Source organism: Ischnura elegans, chromosome X, assembly GCF_921293095.1.
Source record: "Ischnura elegans chromosome X, ioIscEleg1.1, whole genome shotgun sequence".
In the NCBI taxonomy this organism is placed as follows: Eukaryota; Metazoa; Arthropoda; class Insecta; order Odonata; family Coenagrionidae; genus Ischnura; species Ischnura elegans.
The window spans coordinates 9,191,844-9,215,858 of NC_060259.1; the positions used below are offsets into that span (position 1 = coordinate 9,191,844).

Genomic DNA, 24,015 nt, shown 5'->3' on the forward strand with positions numbered 1-24,015 from the left:
TCTGTCTTTTACTCTTGTGTAAAAAAAATCGTAGTTACTTCTTTATGTTTCTAATATTAAATTTTGTGTAATTTCTAACCTTTTTCAGCAAGTACATGCACATATTATTCCAAGAAAATTGAATGACCTTGAAGAAAATGATGAAATATACAAACGCCTGGAAAAGCATGAAACCAACCCAATTATAAAAACAAGAACAATCGAGGAGATGGAAAATGAAGCTAGCCAGTTACGCCTACACTTCAAGCAGTAATTTATGTTTTCATTCTTGTGTTGATTGTAGCTATTTGATTTATTATCCCAAGGCTGGTATTCTGGATGTCAACCATGTAATTTGACTGAATTTTCTATCAAGGCTGCTTATTTCCTGTGATTTAGGTATCTTGAGATATGGTTTTGATAAAGAGCAAGGTTGCAAGTTTATTCAGAAAAGCAGTCCTAGATGATGTAGTCCCTAATATATTCATCTTATATCTATGCTGGCAAGGTCATCAAGGATAGGTTTATCTTTTATTTTTCTATTCTCAAAAGCCTGTGATAGTAAAATGCCAACTGTTATGAATTAGATGGCTATCAAGTAATCTTGTTTTTTCTTGCTATATTTTGGATTTTCGGGAATTATCATAAAATTTACTGTAATATTTTAATCGAGGAAATAAAAAGTCAAATGAAGGAAATCAAAGCATTTAATGAATGGTGCTATGAATTATTTGTTTTTAATATTGTAGTTGGCCATTGCCAGGAATATGCAATCAGGAAGGACATGAGAGACCTTCAATTATGGCTTTTTTATTCATGCGATGATAGAGTGAAACTTGTATTCTCTATAGAAATTTATCTTGATTGCTCAATGCCTTTCTCTGTTCTGTGGCGTTATCATGTTCACTCTCCAGGTGCAAGGCAAGGGAAGCAATTGAGGTGGGATGAGTAGGAAAATATCTGTTAATGTTAGGACTGAGTTTCTGAGAAACTGAGTCCTGAGCACACAACTCCAGTGAGGGAGCTGAGGAGTTGGAGGGGAGGGGGCTTGTCCAGTGTGTTGAGGATTCGTAAAGGGGAGGATCCCAAATCACCGTGTACACCAATTCACTCTGTGTACATAATGCATCAACATAAGTTAGTGTTTAAGTTAGAGATGGGTCGGATCTCCGTACTGCTGGTTCCTGGCCTATAGAACTGGTATCAAGAACTTTTCGCTGGCCACCATTTGCATGAAATTCAGGCAGCTTTAAGACGAGACGCAACAAGATGACTCTCTCCAATGCCGTGTGCCATGCACAGTGGCGGAAAATCGTTTCGTCCGAAAGAGGTCTTACGAATGAATGATGTACATATACAGTAATTCTTCGACATACGAGCGAGGTTCGTTCCGACAGTTTGCTCGTAAGTTGATAAACCTATGAAAGGCATCGAACAGTGTGGTTATCCTGCAGAGTGCAACACTGCATTACAATTTTGCGTTAGCTCACGGGCGTGCAGTTTATTCATGGTGTTGCTGTACCGGTGTGTTGAGCAGTTTATTGTTGAGGTTATAAGAACTGTGAAAGTTAAGCATGCAAATAAGTTTTCAATTAAAGTAACAATTTAACCTACATCGTGTGTCTAATTGTCATGATGGCCACAAGGAAAGTCACGTCTATAAAAGGCAATTCTCCATTCCTCTATTTGTACTGGAGCAGAGAGGCATAAACGGATCCCTGAGAGACACTGTATACAGAAAAGCAACCCACACGGACCGTTAACTCCACAGATACTCCCACCATCATCCGCAACGGAAAGCATCGGTCATGAAAACACTCCTTCATAGGGTCAGAGTGGTTTCAGACGATTGCACTCTGAAGAAAGAAGAGAATCACATGAAGGAAATTTTCAGACAGAATGGATATTCGGAAGCTTTCATCCATCTCCACTCTAGAATTCCAGAAAAACACACATCACAAGACTGCGCGGAGAGAGGGGAAAGCAACAAGCCAGTGGCCTATGCCACTATTCCATACGTGGCGGGAACATTGGAGAGAATTTCTCACGTGCTGAAGAAAGCAGGCATCGTGATGTGGCACAAAGCATTCAAGAAGATAAGAGACCTGTTTCCTTCCGCTAAGGACTGACTCCATCCCATGAAGGTGGAAGGCGTGTACAGAATTCCGTGCTCATGTGGGAAATCTTGCATCGGGCAGACAGGGTATTCCGTTACTTCCCGTGTAAAAGAACAAAAACGGGCGATATTACACCGTCACGCGGAAAATTCGGCCATAGCTGAGCATGCTAACTCAGAAGAAGGACATAAATTTCAATCGACAAAACGCAAGTGTTAGCCCAAGAAAAATTTTATCACAGGCAACTGATTTGGGAGGCAAGTGAAATTGAGAAATGCCCCCTGAACTTCAACCAAGTTGATGGCGTTAAACTCAGCCAGATGTGGAAGAGACAATGACGGCCGCATGTTGCCGCCGTTTCCCACCACCCCAAGATGAACGCGCACCGGGAACAGATCGAGGAGCTAACGTGTGAGGTAGCCGCGTTAAGTGCCGCCCGCTCAAATTTCCGTGGCCGCGGCCGCTCAAGGAGTCGACGCCGGCGTTCTCAAAGCCCCTCTGCCCGCGATAACCCCAATTGGTGTTGGTATCATAACACCTTTGGGTCCGAGGCATTGAAGTGCTGGCAACCGTGCTCTTTTTATGCGGGAAACAAGCAGGACAGTGTTTAACGGCGGCTGATGATCACTGCCCTACGCCCGCCGCCTTTACGTTATCGACTTCTCGTCGAAAGTTCGATTTTTGGTGGACACGGGGTCGGATCTATGCATATATCCCCGCTCCCAAGTGAAAGGACGCGGCGCGCTCGACGCGTATCAACTTTGTGCCGCGAACGGGACGGTAATTTCCTCTTACTGGTGGCTAGACTTATATTTGGACTTCGGTTTCCACCGTATGTTCCGTTGGCGTTTTGTTGTGGCCGCTGTTGATCAGCCGATCATCGGTGTAGATTTTCTCTCGTATTATAACTTGCTCGTCGACGTCCGCCTAAAACGTTTAATTGACCCGGCGACGTCCCGCAGCGCGTGCGGCCGTGAAGTGCTCCGTCCCCCAAGTGAAAACTGTGATGGAGACTTCCCCCTTCCACTCGGTCTTAGCCGAATTTCCAGACATTACCCGCCCCGCCGGCATTCCAAGAGAGCCCTGACACTTCACCACGCACCATAGCAAGATGACTCCTGGTCCTCCCGTCGCTTGCAAGCCGCGACGCCTTGCACCCAACAAGCTTGTCATCGCGAAACGGGAGTTCGACGATAAGCTGCGGAGTGGAACGGCCCGACGATCGGATAACTGTTGGCCGACGGCGCTCCATTTAGTACCAAACAAGAACGGCGAGTGGCGACCCTGAGGCGATTACCGGGCACTTAATGCCCGCACGATTCCTGATCGGTACCCCGTACCGTAGAGGACCCTCTGGGATGGCGTGCGCTCTCCTCGCGGAGGGTGCGAGTGCGGCGCCGGTCCACCTGCAGTCTTCCCTCATCCGGCTGGATGAGGAGACGAAACGTCAGCGCCTAGTGGCAGAACCTCTGAGGATATGCTCGCTCGGGTTCGCACTAAGGCCGCCTCAACCGCGACTGCCTTCTACGCAGGACGGTTGAACTGCGCTGGTGCGCATATGTTGCGATATTCAGCCGTAGCTGCTAATCGCATGTTGGTTTTGATGTGAGTTCTTGGCGGGATTTTAGATAGGACGTATTGTGTTTATGGTTTGATTAGTTTAGTGTTTGGGTGTTAAGTGTTGTTCATTGTTTAGGTACTGTGTTTTTCATTGTGTGTTAGTGGGGCCAGGCGAATCGGGTGTTTTGATCTGCGGTATTTGAAGTGTGGGTTGGTTTCATAATTCCAGATGTCGTGTAGTAGTGTATTGTTGATGTTTGTGAGTGATTTTTCAAATTTGTCTTTAATGTTTATGAGGTGTTGGTCTAGTGGGGGGATTTTTAGGTCCTTTTGGATTACTTCGTTTCTCACGAACCATGGAGCATCGATCATATGACGTATTAGTTTGTTTTGTTTTGTGCACAGTTTCTTGAGGTTTGTGTTAGTAGTATTAGCCCAGGCAGGGTATCCGTATGTCATTAGAGGCCGTATCATTGACAGGTACAGCGTTCGTTTGGTGCTGATATGAAGCTTGCTTCTTCGGTTTAGGAGCGGGTGGAGTGCAGATAACGCAGCTTGTGTCTTCTTTGCAGCATAATTGATGTGGGCATTCCAGGACAGTTTGTTGTCGAGTATGACTCCCAGGAACTTTACTTCTTTGGCATCTGGGATGATCTCCTGTCCATAGTGTGAAGGCGTGGTGTTTTTATATTTTGATCTCCTGGCAAAAGTGATGGCATTGCATTTTCTGGCATTGATGGATAGTTTCCATGTATCCATCCATGTTTTGACAGAATCGAGGTGTTCTTGGACATTTCTTGTAGCTATATTAGGGTTGAAGGGGCGGGAGATTATTGCCGTATCGTCGGCGTAGAGGAAGGTTTCGGTTTTGGGATTACAGGGCAGGTCATTAATGAATAGATTGAATAGGATTGGTGAGATAACGGAGCCTTGCGGTACTCCGGAGGTAATCGGTTTGGAAGGTGAGGAGGCAGAGTTGACGGAAACACGGAAGGATCGGTTTGAAAGGAAGGAAATTAGGAGTTTTTGTATGTACGTGGAAATGGGAAGGTTGGAAATTTTGAGGAGTAGTCCAGCATGCCAGACTCTGTCAAAAGCTTTTTGTAGGTCCAAGAACACCCCATGAGATTGCTTGTTTATGTTGAAGCCGAAGTTAATGTATTCAGCAATTCTGGTAATTTGGTGTTTTGTTGCATGATGTGCTCTGAAGCCGGCTTGCTCTGGTCGCAGAAGGTTTCCTTCGTCGATCTCCGCCGAAAGCCGGTTCAGGATACAGCGCTCCAGAATTTTTCCTAAGCAGTTGAGGAGACTTATTGGACGGTAATTGTTGGGGTCGTTAAGAGGTTTGCCTGGTTTAGGAAGCAGAATAATTTTTGCAATGCGCCAAGGCATGGGGAAGTGGGATAACAGGAAACAGGCATTCAGTAAGTGGCGAAGATATGTTAATGATTTGCTATGGAGATTCTTGATGGCCCGGTTTGAGATTGTATCTGGTCCTGCTGCAGAGCGTTGTTTAAGTTTGGAGGTTATTCCTTGTAGTTCTGCTGGGTTTATTATAGGGAATGGTGGTGTTGGGGTTTCCTGTAGAGATGTTATAGTTGCTGTTGCTTCATCTTCCAGATTTGAAGGCAGGTGGTTTTGGAAAGTTGCGGATAGGTGATCAGCGAAGAGGTTCGCTTTGGAGGCATCTGATACAGCGGTGACTCCTTGGTGGATGAGAGGTTTGGACTGCGGGCGTTTCCCTTTTAGATTCCGTGCTAGTTGCCATACAGAGTTGTCCTTGTGTGACAAAGACTCTATCATGGAATCCCACTTTGTTGAATTGAACTCATGGAGCAGGGAGGTGGCGTGGTTTTTGAGCGCTCTGTATAAGTTGTGGTCTGCCGGGAGGTAAGTGCGTTGCCAGAGTCTTCTGGCAGCGTTTCGTCTCCTGATGATATCTTGAATTGGACCCGGAAGGCATTCACCTACTAGAGAATCCAATTTAGGTGGTATGGAGGCTGATTTGAGGGAGTTTTACTGCCTTCTACAGCCTCGGGCACGGCGTTTTATACCCAATCCTGGCCTCCCTCCGTCCAATGAGGGCGCTCCGCTTGGTCACGAGTTGACGCATTCGATGAGAAGGAGGTGGGATGGGAAGGTTCGTGGTGTGAGAGCAGGTGCGCGTTTTGCTGCGGGAGTGGGGAAATCACGTGGTGTGAGGGGAAGGCAGCCGGCTGGAGTGGGGAAGGTTCGTGGTGTGAGGAGAGCGTTCCGGTGGAGTGGGGAAGGTCGCGTGGTGACGCCTTCTTCACCGGGGGCGCGTGTTTTAAAGTGGGTTTTGCCCATGTTATATTGCAGCACAACACCCTTCAAGGGAATTTTATGATTTTCACGATTCTTAGTGTTACTTGTGTGAAGTTGGAGGCTTGCTCTATCATCCAGACTGGTGAATTTTTTTTAGTGCTTCAGGCAAAGGACATAAGTCTTCTCATCATCATCATCTGGATGTGATGTAAGTGACCACTTATGAAGATGTTTTAGTGTGTTGAGCTCTGTACCAGCTGCTGTCCATTAAGTATAGATCTAAGGACTCTAGACATACTGGTACTGCGTTTGTGATGAAAAATATGCAGGTTGGGTGTAAATCTTTGAGTTCCCAAGGGCAAATTCATGCCGTTCAGCAGCAGGGCAACATGTGGTGGTGTTTTATGTAAGTAGTTTTAAAGAATGGCCTTGTTCTTTCTTGTGTTAAGTAATATTATTCAACAACCGATCCATTGCAGTAGCTTGTTCATAAAGCCTTTAGTTTGACTAAGGGGAGTCATTAATCTTGTTCATCTGAGCAGGAGTATGATACAAGGCACATACAGATGGAGTGAGAGCTCTTGCTCCCCGTGGGAGTGGACCACTATCCAGCATATTCTCAGCTACCCTGAATGGGAAAAGTTGAGTTAGTGCTATGTTATGGGGCTTTTTAACCATCTAAAAACACATTGGCCACGCAGAACTAGTATTTGAGCTCCTGCCTATCAGTGACAATTGTTGAGGCAAGTAGTGGCTGAAAAGACTTCTGTGAGAAATGTCTGAGCGCTCATCCTGAGCTACTACGTAGTGATCGAATTGAGGGTGAAAGGCTACAGCTGTTATGGTAGCCCTTAAGGGCTCTCTCTCTCTCAAGCTTGAGATTTCACTCCCCCTGAATGCACTCATTGTGGGTGTGGAGATGCTGGAGTATATTCCATCCCTGTTCTAAAAATTTCATGGGTGTGCATGTGGAAAATAATTGACCTGAGCATAGACCCATGTAGCATGCCGGCATTAATATGTTGAATACAGCAGTCTTTTGGAGTTATTCAGAAATTCGTGGTATGATCCAAGCCAGTAATCAGTGTTGCCTCATCTTCAACAGTGGATCTTGTTGCTATATGCCACCAAAAGACCTCTTAAAGAAGTTCCTGTTGAATGTGTTGGTTACAAAACCTGCCAAAAACTGCTGTTCCTAGGATTGGAAACTGAATTGCTCATCAGGAAGGAAGTATACTTTCCTGAATAATTAATAAATTAGCTACTGCAAAGCTTTTTCAAATATCCTCCCAAATATGATGACAAGAGAATTCTTCTAAATCAATCTCCAATCTTTCTGCCTTTGCGATACAGGAAATCTTAGCCCTCTTCTAGGTTCTCACGTTCCCTGTGGCATGACTCATCAGAGACACAAGACTTCCACCCTGCACGACAGCTAATGTATGTTTTTCATTTTGCGGCTATCACTGTTTAGCCAAATAAGAAGTTAAGAGACTATACTGCATATGGTAACCTATGTGAAGCAATCAAAACTTCAGTGTGACCCACTGGTGGGTCACAATGAAATTTTGGCTGCTGTGCGCTCTGCTGTGGGTCAAACTTGCCAAACTGGGTGGTGCCATGCATAATGGCAGACCATCCTTAAGTTGACCGATCACTTATCCTGACCTGCATAATGACACATCATCCTTAACCTGACCAGAGAGGACCTGTAGGCGTACAATTTTGAGAAACATGTACATTCCGCATACATATGACCAAGGGCATACCTAGGATCAAAACTAGGGGGGGGGGGCAAGCCATGGTTGATCAGATTGTAGGTAAGATTTAAGCATGGAAAAGGTAAATGAAATCAACATTTTAAGGAAACTAACAGCTCCTTATTAGTTTTTATAATTATATGCTTGAAAAAATGTTATTTTCCTTGTAGACATTTGCGATTTTTGCTTCTAGGGGGGGTGGGCAGCTGCCCCCTCCTGCCCCTCTCTGGGTACACTCTTGCATATGACACAACCGTACTCCCTGACATCAGTTCAGAATCGAGTTTTACGCAACAAAAGTTTTGCACCTAGGGGCAATGGACCTGAACAAGGCTCTCTATGTTCCTCCTTTTCCCCTCTACCAATGGCACCATCTGTAGGCAGTGGCTAGAGGATGAGCCTATGTAGTACCCACCTTGGGTCTTACCACACAAAATGGAGTATATTTGTAACCCTCTGGTCTGTCCCTCTAAATTCTCAACCCAGGAAGGGAAATTAGGATGGCAGCAAACGTGATAATGGGGAGTAAGATGACCCAACACAGCTGTTGAGGAGTCTGGCTAGGTATGCCACTGCTGCCATTAATACTTCCCTGAGGATGACATTAGGAACACCATTCTGTCGAGAAGCTTCCTTGTCTTCAATTGACATATCACCTCAAAGACATGTTTCACGCTGAATATCAGAGGCCCATGTGAAAGCCCATCATTCCTTATAGGCTCTAATTCTTTCACCTGTTCTTCCTCCTTAAAAATCTAGTTGTGATGGGATAGGGGCTAGGGAATAGGGTAGTTTCCTTCATCAAAGAAAACGAAAGGCATTGATTGCGATTCGTTACCCACCATTAGTGTATTCATAATACACAAATTATTTGGTTTTTGAAATACCGGTTTAGACGAATGGCAAGGGTCAAATTTTATCCTCATTTGAAAAAGGCCAGATTGGCGCCCATGCGATTCCACTCCGCATGACGTCACAGGGACCTAGTTTCTACACGAGAGGATAGGAGTTATACATAGTCTGAGGTTACCAATGCATGCATGAGACACAGAGCTCAGGGAAACATGTCTTAATAATCACCTATTAAAACTGGCTAAGTTCGGAAAGTTTTCTTCGTTTGATAAGGTATTAATAAACCTTTTTTAAGCCATGCGCTACCATTCAGCAAGGTACTCAGCTATCCGCTAGCATCCTGCGACGTATCAGCGCTAAGCCTCGCCTCAAGGTCACCTCACCGGGCGGGAGGGGGAACCAGAAATACGACGTACGAATATTTCCCGACATTCATACTTAAGCGTCGCGTTTTCGTGCGCTTGAAAATTTTCACTTTTCATTTAATCGCGAAAAATAGATGTTGTCGTTTAAAAATCTAAAACCGTGAAATACGTACTTCAGGAGTAATAATCTTTCGATTAAAGCAATAAAAAAATAATAGGAAACCACCCTATTAGATGGAAAAATTTGGCATAATGTTCCACCATAACATCAGCCTTTACCTCATTATATGAGGTTATTTTTCAGTAGCTGGCTTGCTTTTATCCTTCTCTCTCTCATTTACTAAAATTCAAGTTCATTTCTTAGATAATCCAACACTAAAAGCTCTTAAATGTTGGGCTAATAGCGGACTGATATCTGCTCCATGTTGGGCCTATTGTTAGCTGAATATCAGCAAATGCCGCTTGTCAATGAAGGCTCAATGTCGCTAGCTAATGTTGGGCCAATACTTGTTTGCTACCTGGGTATGATACTTGCCAATTGAATTTTTTTATTTCACCAGCTTAACTTACAACTACAAAATAATTTTGAATATCTAAACACCATCTGCCAACTCATATCAGCCCTCAGGCGTATTGTATCATAATGAGAGCATTCCATACCACCTAGGCACGGCAGAAAGCAATGAAATTACCTCCCAAGTCTGTCATGAGAATGGGCATACCCAGCGAAGGGCAAGGGAGGGCAGCTGCCCTCCTCCCTAAAAGCAAAAATCGCGTAAGTGTTTAATCGAAATTAGTACTGAATTGAAACGAAGTATTCAACAAATCTTCTTTAGACCCACGAAAAATGATATGTATTAGTATCAGTACTAAAATAAAAATATTTTTTCAAGGAAATAATCTTAAGATTTATTAGTTTATAATGATAAACTAATAAAGTGCTGTTATAATTTTCTGATAATGTTGGTTTCATTCACCTTTTCAATGCTAAAATGTCACAACTTGGCTGCCCCCCCTCCTAGTTATGATCCTACGGGTACGCCCTTGATCATGAGTTTTATTCACTGCCCCACTACCCCTTCAGCGGTACTTATTCATAACTTACGGCTTACGTCAAGAAGATACAAGGTTCGTCCAGTAGCGGATACAGAAAAAACTCGAGGAGGGGGCGCAAAAGATATCTTGAGTTACCTTTACTTTTATCCTAATAAAAAGTAATCAAGTCACATGCAAAGTTAAACTTTTAGTTACATTTATTACCTACTTACGCAAGACAATGCCATCTTATGACATAAAAAAGTTATTAATGGGGTTATGCAATGTTTGGCAATAAGGGGGGGGGGGCGCCCCCATCTGTATTTACCACTAAGTTCGTCATTGTTTAAATGTTATGTATCAACTTCTCCCATGGTATCTCCGTATTCCCTATCGATATTCCCCCTGCAGTTTTTGAGAATTATTAGCAAGGATAGGGCCTTACGTTGATATCTCATAATCTTGTGGTGACTGTGTTATAATTTCATTTAAAAATATTGAAGATAACCACAATTCTTCAATTTTACCGCGAAAACAATCGAACAATGACGAGCATCCCAGCATGTTGATTACGCTAATGAAAAATAAATTATTTGTTTACCGTTCTAGTTTTTTGCTATTCCTATTATTTTGCAGCCCATGTCCATTATAAATGATGAATTTTATCTTTTATTGGGTATAAGGTCATATCAATTTGCTACCTGTAAGTGAGTAGTGGAATCAAGGTCGCGATTCTGCACTTTGAAACTGTGACAAGAGTTGTTCGTAATCATTTGCAGATTTTGCACTCTTCGTGACAGCTTTAATTCGACTGTGAAATTTCAGGTTTAATTAACGTGTGTGCTTTGTGTTTGTATACTGTGGCTCTGTGTTAATTGCTGCGAATCGCTTATTTAAGCAAAGAAATGGCATCAATTTGCTGTCGTATAACTCGAGTGACTGCTCAATTCAGCCCTCGTATCTATCGTACTTTATTTAGTTCTAATAAATACGGTATCCTTTTAATGCATTTTAGTGAATGGGTGCGTTAGTATAATTGCCATAATATTGTCCGGGATGGGCAGTTACTATTAGCGTAGCTTGTATGACGCTTATTTCAATATTTGCATACAGTTTAATAGTCTCTTAAGATTAGTTTTTAGCTAGTATTTATTCAATGACACAGATATTAAGAAGCTGACGTTAATAAAATGAAATGTTTAAATTATAATAAGCGACAATGCTATGTGTTTTCGGAGGATAATAACGAAAAAGGAGAATGATTCACCTCGAGAATGGAATCCGTCAGACGTCGCCAACAATGAAACAAATTAATAGGTGGAAGACTCGAGGAAACTGCTAGACATAATTCCATTATTTTTAGTCTTTATTTTATTGTGTGATTTTAAATCTCAGTTCAGTCATGGTGGAGCCGTAGGTGCTCAGTGTGATACACTGATGAATATTTGAGGTTTTGAAATCGCTATTATGTGTCTCATAACGCGTAATTTGCCATATTCTACTTGGTTTTACCCATGTCTCAGCGAAACTTTTATTAAGTACTTGTTCTCGTTACAGCCAATATTACGTGGTTCCATATTTTCAGTTAATGCCTCTTGTAGGAAATGCATATATTCAGTTGACTAGGGCTACAATTGTAGTTCGAGTCCATGACTTCGATGGCAAAGCATCAAATTACTGAGTATGGGAATCCTGTCTTTTTATCTTTTGGTTGGGAGAAGCATGTTACTAGATGTAAGGATGAATGATACCCTGTAAAATATGCTACTATTTATTTGCGTTTCTGGAATTTTTTATTTCATATTTTAAGCACCCTTAAATTTTTCCTTGAGATATGGAGAGTGTTGGAATGAATTCAGTCAATCCTTAACTCATCTTAGATATCTGGTCTCAGTCAACAAGAAATAAGAGTTCAGCCGGTAAGCACCATTGGAATGATGTTGATACTTTAATGCTTGTTGTCATTTTCATCATGTATCAGTATCTGCTACAAAAATTTCAATTTTATTTTTACTTCTTGTAGCACAGTTTTCTTGGGAAGACCCTCTAATCTTGGAAGCACAAATCACTCAGGATGAAGCTATTGTTCGTGATACTTTTAGGACATATTGCCAGGAGCAGCTTATGCCTCGTGTACTGAAAGCCAACAGAGAAGAGGGTAATGTTTTAAATGTTACTTCTTTTAGTTTCATGTTAATCCAATGCTGTCCTCCTCCGATGAGGTTGTGATGGCCAAAGAAATATTATTTTCTTGGGATCTCAGCTGGGTATGGAGTTATGGATAGTCTATCTTCAAACTGATGCCATGTCATGAATGTTGTACCTTATATGAGCCATGTACATTTTATATTAAGCAACATTGGTTAGGCAGCTGATAGTGAATACCTTAATGCTTCACTTGTCATTGTAATTTTGTTGAATACTGGTTTCTATATTTATATAATCTGAGACTGAGAGTCGCCTCCTCTGTGGAGGAAGTTGTGTGGATATGCCGTAAAAATGGCCCAATATAGTGTTTTGGAAAATACTATAGGAATTATGTACAGTGGTTTCCAAAAGTATCTTCACAAATTGAGCGGAGGCACTTTCACCAGAGTATGGAAATAGGGTGGTTTCCTATTATTTTTTTATTGACAAAATCGAAAGATTATTACTCCTGGAATTTCACGCTTTTAGATTTTTAAATGACAATATCTATTCATTACTAGTGAAACTTTTCAAGCACGCGAAAATGCGATGGCTAATTGTAAATATGAACTCAAGTAAAAATTTCTCCCTTGAAGCTTAACTGAAACTGGGCTGAAACAACCTTGTAACTCACTGCCTTGCTTGTATGCTGAAACTGCATTGGAATTGAAACAAAACCAGTGGAGTTTGGAAGAGGGATGGCAGTGCAGTAGCAGTGCAATTAAGTACTCCAGCTACTCCAATGAAACTCCCTTGGCTACTAACTAGACTGAAACTCCCTTGGTTACCAGCTAGACTGAAACTCCCTTGTATGCCAGGCTGAAACTCCCTTGTTTGGCTGAATACAATTCCCCTACCCAATCCATTTAAATTCCCTCGTCAAATCATATGAAGCAGAGTAAATTAACAAATTGCGCAACCCAGCCAACAGTGGATGATCACATAACAGGTTTCTCCCACAATTTTGCATGCATGATAAAAGATATAGGGTGGACTGGTGATTGCGATCAACAATAGTTATTACTGCAATGACCACAACATTTTTCAGGACACAATTTATTAGAACATGAAAATACATCAATAAATTAATAACTGTTAAAAGCTCGTACAAAAATATTCTAGATGAAAGAAGTCATGGAAGTTAGATGCTCCTGCGATAGAGAAGAAACATGACTGATGAGCGTCACAAACGACTTAACTCAAAATGAAATTAGCAACATTGCACATTAAAAAAAACTTTCCTTTACTTGGCTTGTTAGTTATTTGGTGCATTAATGTGAAGCATTCAAATTATAGAAAGCAAAACTAAAATTATCACTGAGGAAGCATGCGCTTTGCATCATAGTTCAATGAAAAATGAAGTGATGACTCATTACTTAGGCTATGTGTGAACTCGCAAGCTTCAAAAACTATCAGCAGTAACTAATAAGTATAAGGAGTAAATATACATTGCACTCTAGCGATACCCACCCGCATTCCTTATTTCTTCGAAAGCCCGCTCGAGCTCACCGAGTCCATTAATCCTCCGCAGGATGGCTAACAGACAGCACGGCATCCGTGGCCTTGGTGATCGGTCGGTGTATTCTCCTCCTCGTCCGGGGTATCCATGAGGCAGGAAAAGTGGACGGCAGTCGCCAAGGTGTTGAACCTAGAATTCCTTATTGGCTGCATGACCCCCGAAAATCAAAATCCTTAAACCTTCCTGGATTAAAACGAGATCAATGTCAACGTTCTCATGGCTAAACATGGAAGGAATAAACGTGCCATCAGAGAAGTTAAAACACTTACCTCCAATTTTGACTGCAGTCACCACCATCGACCTCGTTCTCCCCTTCACCTAAATTTCGATTAATTCTTGCCGTTAACAACCGTCGAAGTACCGGGAAAATATTTATGCCATCAATCTTTTCATGCCAAAACCCACGCTCACCTATCGTCTTTCGCTCCTAGCAACTTGAGAGAAATAACGGCAACCGACAGCTTGCCACACGGGAAAAGATATACGTGTTACCAAAAGCTAAATTTAAAAAAATACATCGCCGCTGAAAACAGGGGTCGCATATATGTCTGGTAGATGGGTTCCGCATGGGATGTTGGCAAAACTTACGATTGGTAGCACACGCGCAGCAAGGGAGAAGCAGTTCAAATGCAATGGACTTGCAAGGGAGAATGAGATCAGAGTTTCAGTTGAGTGCCCTTTTTCTTGTTGAGGACAAGGCAGTGCAGTGCAGTGACAAGGTTGTTTCAAGGCAGTTTTCACACATTCCGTGGAGTTTCAGCCCAGAATCAGCTCTGTTTCAAGGGAAAAATTTTTACTTGAGAATGCTGGGAAAAGCCTGTGTGACGTCCTTGTAGTTCTGGCTGCTGCCGGGTGAGGCCTCCTTGGTGCGAGGTGGGGATGTGGGACTAATGATTTTTGATCTCAAGTCGAGTTAAAAACTACCTGGGAGTATCGAGTCGAGTCAAGTTTGGTCACTTCTGGATCTGGAAATATGGCAATGCATGCACCAATTTATTCCCATTTCTCCAATCCACTGGAGAATTTGGCTATTCTGAATTTGGCTTAAGTTGATGTAAAACGGAAAATATAATAAGGAATTTTGATGGTAAATGTGTCAGAATTAGGAGATGAAAAAAAACAATATCTTAAACAGTAGTACAGTGAAAATGAACTAACCTCTAGTAATATGTTGTCAATTTAATTTATTAATGTATCCAAAATGCTAGTAAGAGCCCTGAATAAAAGCATTTGCATCAATGTTATAAAGATTTAATTCTTAAATGAATCATGTAATATATGATCTTTTCAAATTCTCATACAGATAAGTCACTTGTTCTACATGATTAGGTAGCAGGTTTTGACCTCTCCATGTTACAGTACTACTGCCTGCAGAAAATTGTCTTTTGCTACTCATGTGGCTGGACAAGTACTTTCTTGTCAAAATTGCTATATTTGAGAACTCTAGGAAGTTATATTAAAAATAATGCCAATGATTTTTAAGGATTCTCAATCTTCATGGCATTTAATTGGACTATGCGAACGAACTATATAAATTAGCTTTAGCCATAGGGACCAAATTATTTTTTCTTACATTCTCACTTTGTTTAATCAACCTTAGCAACTCTTGTTTTGTTAGTTCAAGAAGGTAACAAAAGGCAGCAAAGGAATAAACGAAAATTAACATCGGACGTAAGTATTATTGACATAGGCAAAAAGATGGCACTATTTGTTGTGTCAAACCGGGAAATACCAGCATTGTCCGCTAATGCCGGCAAATGGCATGTTTATTCCAAGGAATCAAAGCAATTTTTACGTATTCTTCCAGTGTTTGAGGTAAGAATGTGGGGTAGGGTATAAAGGTATCGCACAGTAGTCAGAGAAACGCAGAGGAATACACCACCGGGTAGGAAGACGGTCGCCCACCATGGTTGACTTATAGGTATTTGGCGCCCACATCAACAACTATAGTGTATACAGCAAGCTGAAACTCCCAGGTCAAGGCATTAGAATGACTTATTGACTTTAAAAACGATATTATTACATGAGTTTTATGATAGAGCTTCCTATCCGCAAATTTCTGAACCTACTGGCCTCAGTAACTCTGTTACCAAAACTACTCGACTCAACTTGACATTTGTAATACTACTTGAAACACTCAAGTCGAGTACCAACTACTCGACTCGAATTTTTGAGTACTCGTACATCCCTAGTGCGAGGCCATGAGTGCCGCTACGTAGCAGGCTGCTAGCAGGCAGCAGAGTACCTTGCTAGCAGGTATTGCTTGGCTTAAATAAGGATTATCAATACCCTATCACACGAAGGAAACTTTCCAACCATAGGCAATTTTAATAGGTGATCTTGTTGAGACATTTCCTTGAGCTCTGTGCCTCATGCATGTATTGGTAATCTCAGACGATGTAAAACTCCTGACTGCTTGTGTCCCTGTGACGTCACATGGAGTGGCATCGCATGGCCACCAATCTGGCCTTTTTCAAATGAGGTTAAAATTGACCATTGACATTTGTCTAAACTGGGATTTCTTAAACCAAATACATAATTTGTTGATTATGAATTCACTAATGGTGGGTAATGTGTCACAATAAATGCTTTTTGTTTTCTTTGATGAAGGAAAGTACCCTATTTTGTTCTGACCCCTACTACTGCTGGGAGATTACCCCCAGGCCCCACACTTAGCCCCCTCCTTATTTTTATCCTGGATTCGGCACTGGTAAAAGTGAGGTAATTCATGTCATGGGACTGGAGAAATATGTTTCATAACTGAGGTTGTTGTATAAATGAAAAGTTTCATATCTCCCGCAATATTGTTATTACTGCATCATTAAAGGACGATGTATGCGGGATATGTGCGATGATTAATGCCACATGAATTGTGCAGCTCATGCTAGAAAATGAATAAACCTCCAGAACTTCTCTTTATTTTCTCTCGCAAATTGACCGATCCATCAAAGTATATTTTCATATAATTTACGCTGTAGCCATATGATGAGGGTTAACAAATGTAAAATGCATAACATATCTGCCACAATACCACTGAAAATAATGCCACAGAAGTGTTGTGTCACTAAATCAAAATTCAGTTTAATTGGTGGCACTGTAAGATTGGTTCATTCCCATCCATGACTTAAGAAAGCATGTAACGAGACACCACTGAAATCAGAGAGAGAGTTGGCGTTGTGGTAAAGCAGCTGATTTTCCACTGTAATTATATGATTTTAGTCGTTCAAACCTGTCGGAGGGAATATTTTTTCGATAACACTAATTGGCAGTGAGATATTTAACTTATCCACTTAAATGCATGAAGTACACTGCTGTCATTCTAAAATTTGTATCGTGAAAATTCATTTCGTTTTCTGCAGAAATGGTTATTTGTCTCGAAATCTCATTTCACGAAGAAAAGAAAAAAACATTTCAGGCAGGTATTCTTCTGCATCAAGTCCTCTTTCGTATTACCTGGAACCTCTGCAACATTTGCGACTTTATTCCACGCTGCTTGTCTTTCACTGTAAATGATAGAAAACATAGACATTGATTGTTTATTGATTGATTGCTTCTTTACCTTATTTTTGTGGACCCAAACATCAGTTCATTTATATTTTGTTGGTTAGTTGACTTTTTGTTTCTATTATCCTTACTACAGAAAGTGCACAAAAAACTCATCTAACCTGAGTTCACAGTGTATTGAATCGAAACTGCCCTTAGAGAAACCAAAATTCCATAAATACTGAGGTTTGCCACGATATGGTGTGGTATTTGGAGTGTGCGACTGATAGCATAGGTCGTTTGCGCTGTGTGAGGGGAGGGTATGGAAAGGTGGATGGAGAAAAACCTGACGTCGGCATTAGCTCTTAACGAAAGGTGCCATGAGGACCACACCCTCATGCCCCATCTGACGGACGGAGTGTTGCGGTTGAAACGTCTTCTACACGACATTCCAGCAGTGATTGGGCAGTCTCTGAAAATTCTCCGCCACCACTGGCATTTGAACCTGAGCCCTTAAGGTGGAAAGCCAACACTCTAGCCACCACATGAACACGATCTCCCTTCGCTACAATTTTCTGTACTATCGTTTTCAGTAGCATGTGAAAACTTGGAAGGTTGGCATATAAAACGACCTGCATCCTTTGCCCTCACAGCACCAAAAGCTGACAAGAATGGTTACGTACGCGACTGATCAACCTCAGCTAGAGTCGAACTCCAGGAGAATAAGCCCATTTGGAATTAAGGTTAGAGAATGGAGTGAACTGAGGAAACTCACGTCCATGCACACGTTGGGCCTTGGAAGTGTTTTTTTTTTGTGCTCAATTGCGAGGGTTTTCTTATCCTTTGATTCATACATTGAGTGCAAAAAATATTCGGACAGCACTTGTTCCTAGCTAAAATTTTCATTTTCTCTGTGTTGCGCGAATGTTTCTGGCATAAAATGATTCTGTGTGCTCTATAGACATTCCTTATTCATATATACACTGCAGCAAAAGCAGCAACTAATAAACTTTCGAAACTTTAAACAAAATAAGACAATAACTTCAAATGTGTCACACAAAAAGTATTCGGGCACCTGAATTTTTCATGTTAAATGAAGTCATAAGGCACTCTTTATGCAATACTTCGTATTTTTTGGCATTCCTTTTGGTTTCCATGACTGCCTGAAGGTAATTTGGCATTGAATTGATCAATTTTGATGTGACAATAGGGGGTATTTTGTCCATTCTTCTAGCAAAGCAGTCTTGAGGTCATTCTTGTTTTATGTATGCCTTTACCTTATTTGAGTCTCCAGAATACTCCACAGATGTTCTATCGGATTGAGGTCTAGTGATTGTGGAGGGGTGTTCAACTCTTTGAAAGTGTTATACACAATCCACAGCTTTGTATACTTTGCCGTGTGTTTGGAATCATTTTCCTGTTGAAATATATATTTGTTTCTCAGTCCCATCTTTTCAGTATTAACTTAAAAATTTTCTCCAGTATGATGATATATATATTGTGGTCTATGATCCCTTACACAATGTGCAAATTATCCACTCCAGACGAGCCCATGCACCCCCACACCTTCACATAACTAATCCCATGTTTCGCTGTTGCTTTCAAGTTCTTGGGATCGAGCTCAGTATTGTTCTGACATTGCATCATTTAATGACCATCGGATCCAGTGGCATAACTATGGGGGGGATGAGGGGGATAGATCCCCCCAAAGCCTCAGAGAAATTTATAAAAATATTTTAAACTATTGTCTGGTTCTGACGTGAATTTACTCAAAGTGAAATTTTAAGTGCCAAAATGATGTAAAATGTATTTACAGGCATGTAATTTTTCAAATATTTTCCCGGACCCCCTCTTGTGCGGAGGGGGGGGCCTCACCCCCAGACCCTCCCATCCCCCCAAAGCATATTCCTAGTTACGCCACTGATCGGATCGGAATATGTTGTACTTGCTCTCGTCAGTGAAAATCACGCGATCCCGCTGCTCTAAAGGCTCAGATTGATGTTCCCGAGCGATATCTACCTGCCTCTTGCAAGTGACCATGCTGATCCATGGCATCATGGCTCTTGGCTCTACTCGGCTGTGGTAACCGTTTTTCTTCAACACATTCCTGACGGTACCTACCTGTACTTAAACACCACACTTCTGTTGATCAGTAGTTACCTTGGGAGCGCTGGTTTTTAGATCCTTCTTGATCTCCTGAATGATGAATCGGTTGCTACTGTCAGTCAATATCCGCTTAGGGGCTTATTTAGAAGTCTTGGTTTTCCCGAACCGATTTACTATGTCGTACACAGTTGACCTAGGTCGTCCGACGAGGCAGCTATTTGACTCAGTGACTTACATTAATTATAGTATCTAATAATGATCTTTCACTCAGCTTCAGTCGTCTCAGTTGCCTTTCGTCCCATACGTCTCTGCACTTCAGGTCGCTGTTCATTCAAAGATGCGTTTCTCCTCGCCTCAGTCAAGGGGATGCATGTGTGCCCACAACTGGACAGCAATGACACCGATGGGCAATGGCAATGTGCAATGGCCGCAAAAGCTCACTTAACAAAGCATAATACGCAGCTGCTCCCCAAAGCCTCTGATACTTATCTTTCATTTCATTTCCTTTTGTGTGTTTTATTTCTTTGTTGATGGTAAACGAGCAGCAGAGCCATCTCTTGGCAAATTCTATGGGCTACATCTGGGGTAATATTTTACATAATAAACCCAACAAAAACACTGGTAATTAAAGTAATCTTGGTAGCTCACAGCATCTGAGCATCTACCCGGAAAGCAGAAGGTCCATGGCTTGATTCGTGATCAAGTGAAAAACTTTCTGCATGTTTTCGCCTATGGTTTTATCTCCTCAATGTCTGTCTGTGTTTGAGTTTTTATCTCATTGGCTGCTGTTCTGGATGTCGGAATAAATGGCAGTTGCCATTCCTTGGTTCATTATTACACCAACCCATATTCTGAATGAAGGGGTGTAATAATTTTCTTTGGACAAGCACCATGCTATTTCTTGCATGAGCTATTTGGAAGTTCCGCCTCTTCCCATATGAAAAACTTTCTTGAGATTGACTTGCAAATGTAAGTAATGGCTTTATTTACCTTTAAAATTTTTATTAAAACCTTGGATACATGTATTTAATACGCTTTGAAAATCTCATTCCTGTTTGTTGTTGTTGTTGGTTTGGATAGATTTCACAATGGTAGCGTACAGGTGGGTTAGGTCATTATTTCCTAGTAATAAAATGAACATGTTACCTATATCAGTTCATTTGTCCTATGCAAGGTGCATGCTATGCGAAGTATTCATTGAAAACTAATTATGTATATTTGAAGTCCTTCATAATTGTGTTAGGCTTCAAAGTCTTTTTACTTTTTGTATGTCAAAATAAATATGTATCAACTTTTCATGTTGGCGATATAGCTTGACTGAATGAACTAGAACCTTCCGTTTCTAATGATAGCTGAATATTATATGACTCCCTAAATTTAAGTGTTTATTCTTTGTTTAGGAAATGTATAAGTAGGTTATGACGTTACAGCTGTGCTTTCACATGTTATGATGGAATAATATCAATGTTACAGCTGCAGATATGGAAAAAGCAGAGGGAGGTGATGGTGACTTTAAAGATGGATGGAACAGCTGTAAGTGAATCGATCACTCATGAATCGTGTGGAAAGTGCTGTTGTGCCCTCTCTTATTATTGTTTTCATATCACCTGATTCTAATATGGTAACTGAAAATTCTGATAGACCCTCAACTGTGTCGTAAACTGAACTTTAATACTGTGAATAACTATCTTGTTCATAGAGGCAACAATTTGTATTGAAGTCCACATGATTAATATTGCATTATGTTGTTCATGGATATTGCATTAAACTTCTTTGGTGAATCATATATTTTTGGAGAAATCCTTTGTTTACAAGCAAGCTATTCAAGTGGACTGCCTGTGTTATATTTTAATATGGTATAGAAGGTAGCGAATAATGTGTGGAAAAGAATTTTGACCATTTCGACTCGAAGCATGCATTTCTACGTACTGCCCACTTGAGCAGATGAACCGCTGATCAAATATATGGTTATATGTATTATTTGTGTTCGTTTAAAGCTATAAATATTATTTTGTTTGGCGAGTGAGTTGGTTAACACAAGCTTGCAAAAATTCAAGAATTGACCTGAGAGACTATATTGAGGATGTTTTCGTCACATGTAAAGTATTGAAATAAAATTATGCCTAGTAAATATAAGTGCACTGCGGACCCACCATTAGTGTATTCATAATATACAAATTATTTGGTTTTAGAAACCCCAGTTTAGACGAATGTTAATGGTCAGCTTTAACCTCATTCTTCACACTCATTCATTTTCCTGCAACCTCATGTATTAATTTAGAGACTAAAAAGGTAAATGAGGAACTAAGGGAGCATAGTACAAACTTTGACCATGTAGCTGTACTTGATGCTAATAGCTTGGATCGTAAATCTTACACTCGCCACGGGCTCCATTTCAATGACATTGTGTAAGGGTGTCACTCGCCGTCTCGTGTCAGCTCAGTTTTGCTCTCGGGGGAACAGAAGAATTAGATGCAGAGTCACGTTCAAGTGATGGGTCGATTATCTGAAACTCATAACACCTTGCAACCTCTCGCATGGGATCCGTCCTCGTGCATGCCTCTAACATCCTACCCTGATTGACACCTTGCAACCTCTCGCGTGGGAATTGGTCTCCGCGTAGTTCTCCAACACTTTATGCCATTTAACACGTTGCAGTATCTTGGCGTGGAAAGGCGTATGAAATGCATAATCATGCGGCCTTTTCTGGCCAGTAGGAAGACGCCGAGAGGGTCACGAGACGGACGCGACACAGGAGGCAGCCTCTTGGAGGGAATAGGCAAGAGGAGTCTTACGCTGTATGTCGTAGGGGGAGAATGTACCCGTACTCGGTGAATTAAATGTGTGGAACCAGACGTCTAACTTGTCATCTCACTCTGCCTTCTATGAACCTGGCCCTTCTTAGCGCTTACAATTAGTAAATACAACTTGTGTTCTGAAATAATTAAATGTCTTGGCAGGGGTACAAGTACTGTAACTACGAGGAATCTGGAATCTTCCATTAATAGTACTGGTCAAGAATCAAATGCTGTGCCCTTATGACTAAATGCAGCTATGACTACTACCAACACAAACATAGTGAGCCAATCAAATCACGTCAAGAAACCTCCCACCAAATTATTTGTAAAGGCAAATTGTTCAGCAAAGTTCCTTTTTGCAAATGTTCAATGTCTTAGAAACAAATATCTTGAAGTGGTATTAAATGAATTAGATACTGATGTGCTAATTCTTGCAAAACACTGGCTCTCTATGGAAGAAATATCCACTAGTACTTTAGAAGGTTTCAATTTAGTGCCCTCCTACTGCAGGAAACAATTAAAATGTGGTGGTGTAGCATTATATTGCCAATCTGAGGTTAATATTACAGAACAAAGTGAATTACTCATCTGACAAATTATGTGAATGTGCTGCTGGTTTACTGAAAGTGAAACAACAAACTTACGCTGTTTTATCAATGCATAGAGCCCCTAGTGGTAATTTTGATGATTTTCTCTCTGTTTTGAACAATATTCTTATGCTTGTATTTAGTCGAAATGGGGATGGTATTATGGTCTTTGGGGATCTTAATATTAATTTCCTGGTTGACTCCTGCATGAAGTCTTCTTTCTCAAACTTGCTCACTGCGTTTGGCCTTCAGGTTATCTACACTGACCCCACAATAACTACTCACAAATGTCAGTCCCTCATCGATTATTTCATTACTGACATTTCTAAATCAAAACTACTATGCAAAACTCATGACACTGGCCTAACTGACCACTTTGGCCTCAGTGTGACCTTTGATTTTGATAGTCCCATTAAAAATTCTTCCCCAACCTATTCCATGAAAAGAATCTTCTCTGAAAATTCAATGATGGAATTTGTAACTGCCCTGGCTCAAAAGTCTTGGGATGATGTGTTTCTGGCCTCCGAATGTAATGAAAAATTCAGTGCCTTCTATAATAATTTTAAATCTTACTTTAACTCTGCATTCTCGCTCCGTAAAATCATGCAATGGAAAACAAATTATCAATCAAAAATCTACTCACCTGAGCTCAAAGCAATGTCCCAGCATGTTCGCACTCTCCACTCTCAATACAAATTCAACGATCCTAATCTATGCCAATCTTATCTTATGGCCAGAAAAGAGTTTAAAATCCTCCTTTCTCATCATATAAGATTACATGTGGGAAATTGCATCAAGAACTTTTCTAATGTAATTAAATCAACTTGGAAAGTAATTAGTAACTTAACGGATGCCTCCTCCCGTAAAACTCTCCCCTCATCCACTAACTTCAACGGTCAGACTTTCACTGGCCCTGAAAAAATTGCGGACATGTTCAACTCTTATTTCTGCAACATTGCTTCGCAACTTGATGCAAATGCCTCCTCTCCCAGTGAAAATCATTGTCACTCCTCACTTCCTTCAATGTTCCTCTTTCCAACTGCTCCTTCGGAGATTGTACAGATCGTAAATTCTTTTAATAACTCATATTCAGCAGGGCTTGATGATATCCCCATGCCCATACTAAAAGCGGAAATCTAATGCCATTGCTACACCATTGACAGAGATAGTAAACTCTTCCTTTTCTTCAGGCCAGTTCCCATCAACTATCAAACATTCGTGTGTAATCCCTGTGCACAAAAAAGGCTCAAACAGCGAAGCTGATAACTATAGACCCATATCAATTTTATCTGTTTTCTCAAAGCTGTTTGAAAAATTGTTCCTCAAGCAATTACAGGACTATTTAACTTCATGTAACTTACTTCATGAAAACCAGGATGGC

General features: G+C 41.1%; 1 protein-coding gene across 3 annotated transcripts in view; it reads left to right on the forward strand.

The window, feature by feature from the left end:
• Positions 1-24,015, forward strand: part of LOC124171343 (glutaryl-CoA dehydrogenase, mitochondrial) — a 120,453-nt gene that overhangs the window by 43,066 nt on the left and 53,372 nt on the right. Inside the window, exons 6-8 of one of the 3 annotated variants that reach the window (XM_046550497.1) lie at positions 11,835-11,873; positions 11,978-12,112; positions 13,673-13,780. In XM_046550497.1, coding sequence (XP_046406453.1) covers positions 11,835-11,873; positions 11,978-12,112; positions 13,673-13,780 — 282 coding nt within the window. Of the gene's footprint in view, positions 1-10,582; positions 10,948-11,834; positions 11,874-11,977; positions 12,113-13,672; positions 13,781-24,015 lie in introns of those variants that run through there. The other 2 variants (XM_046550499.1, XM_046550498.1) reach the window with 2 other exon arrangements.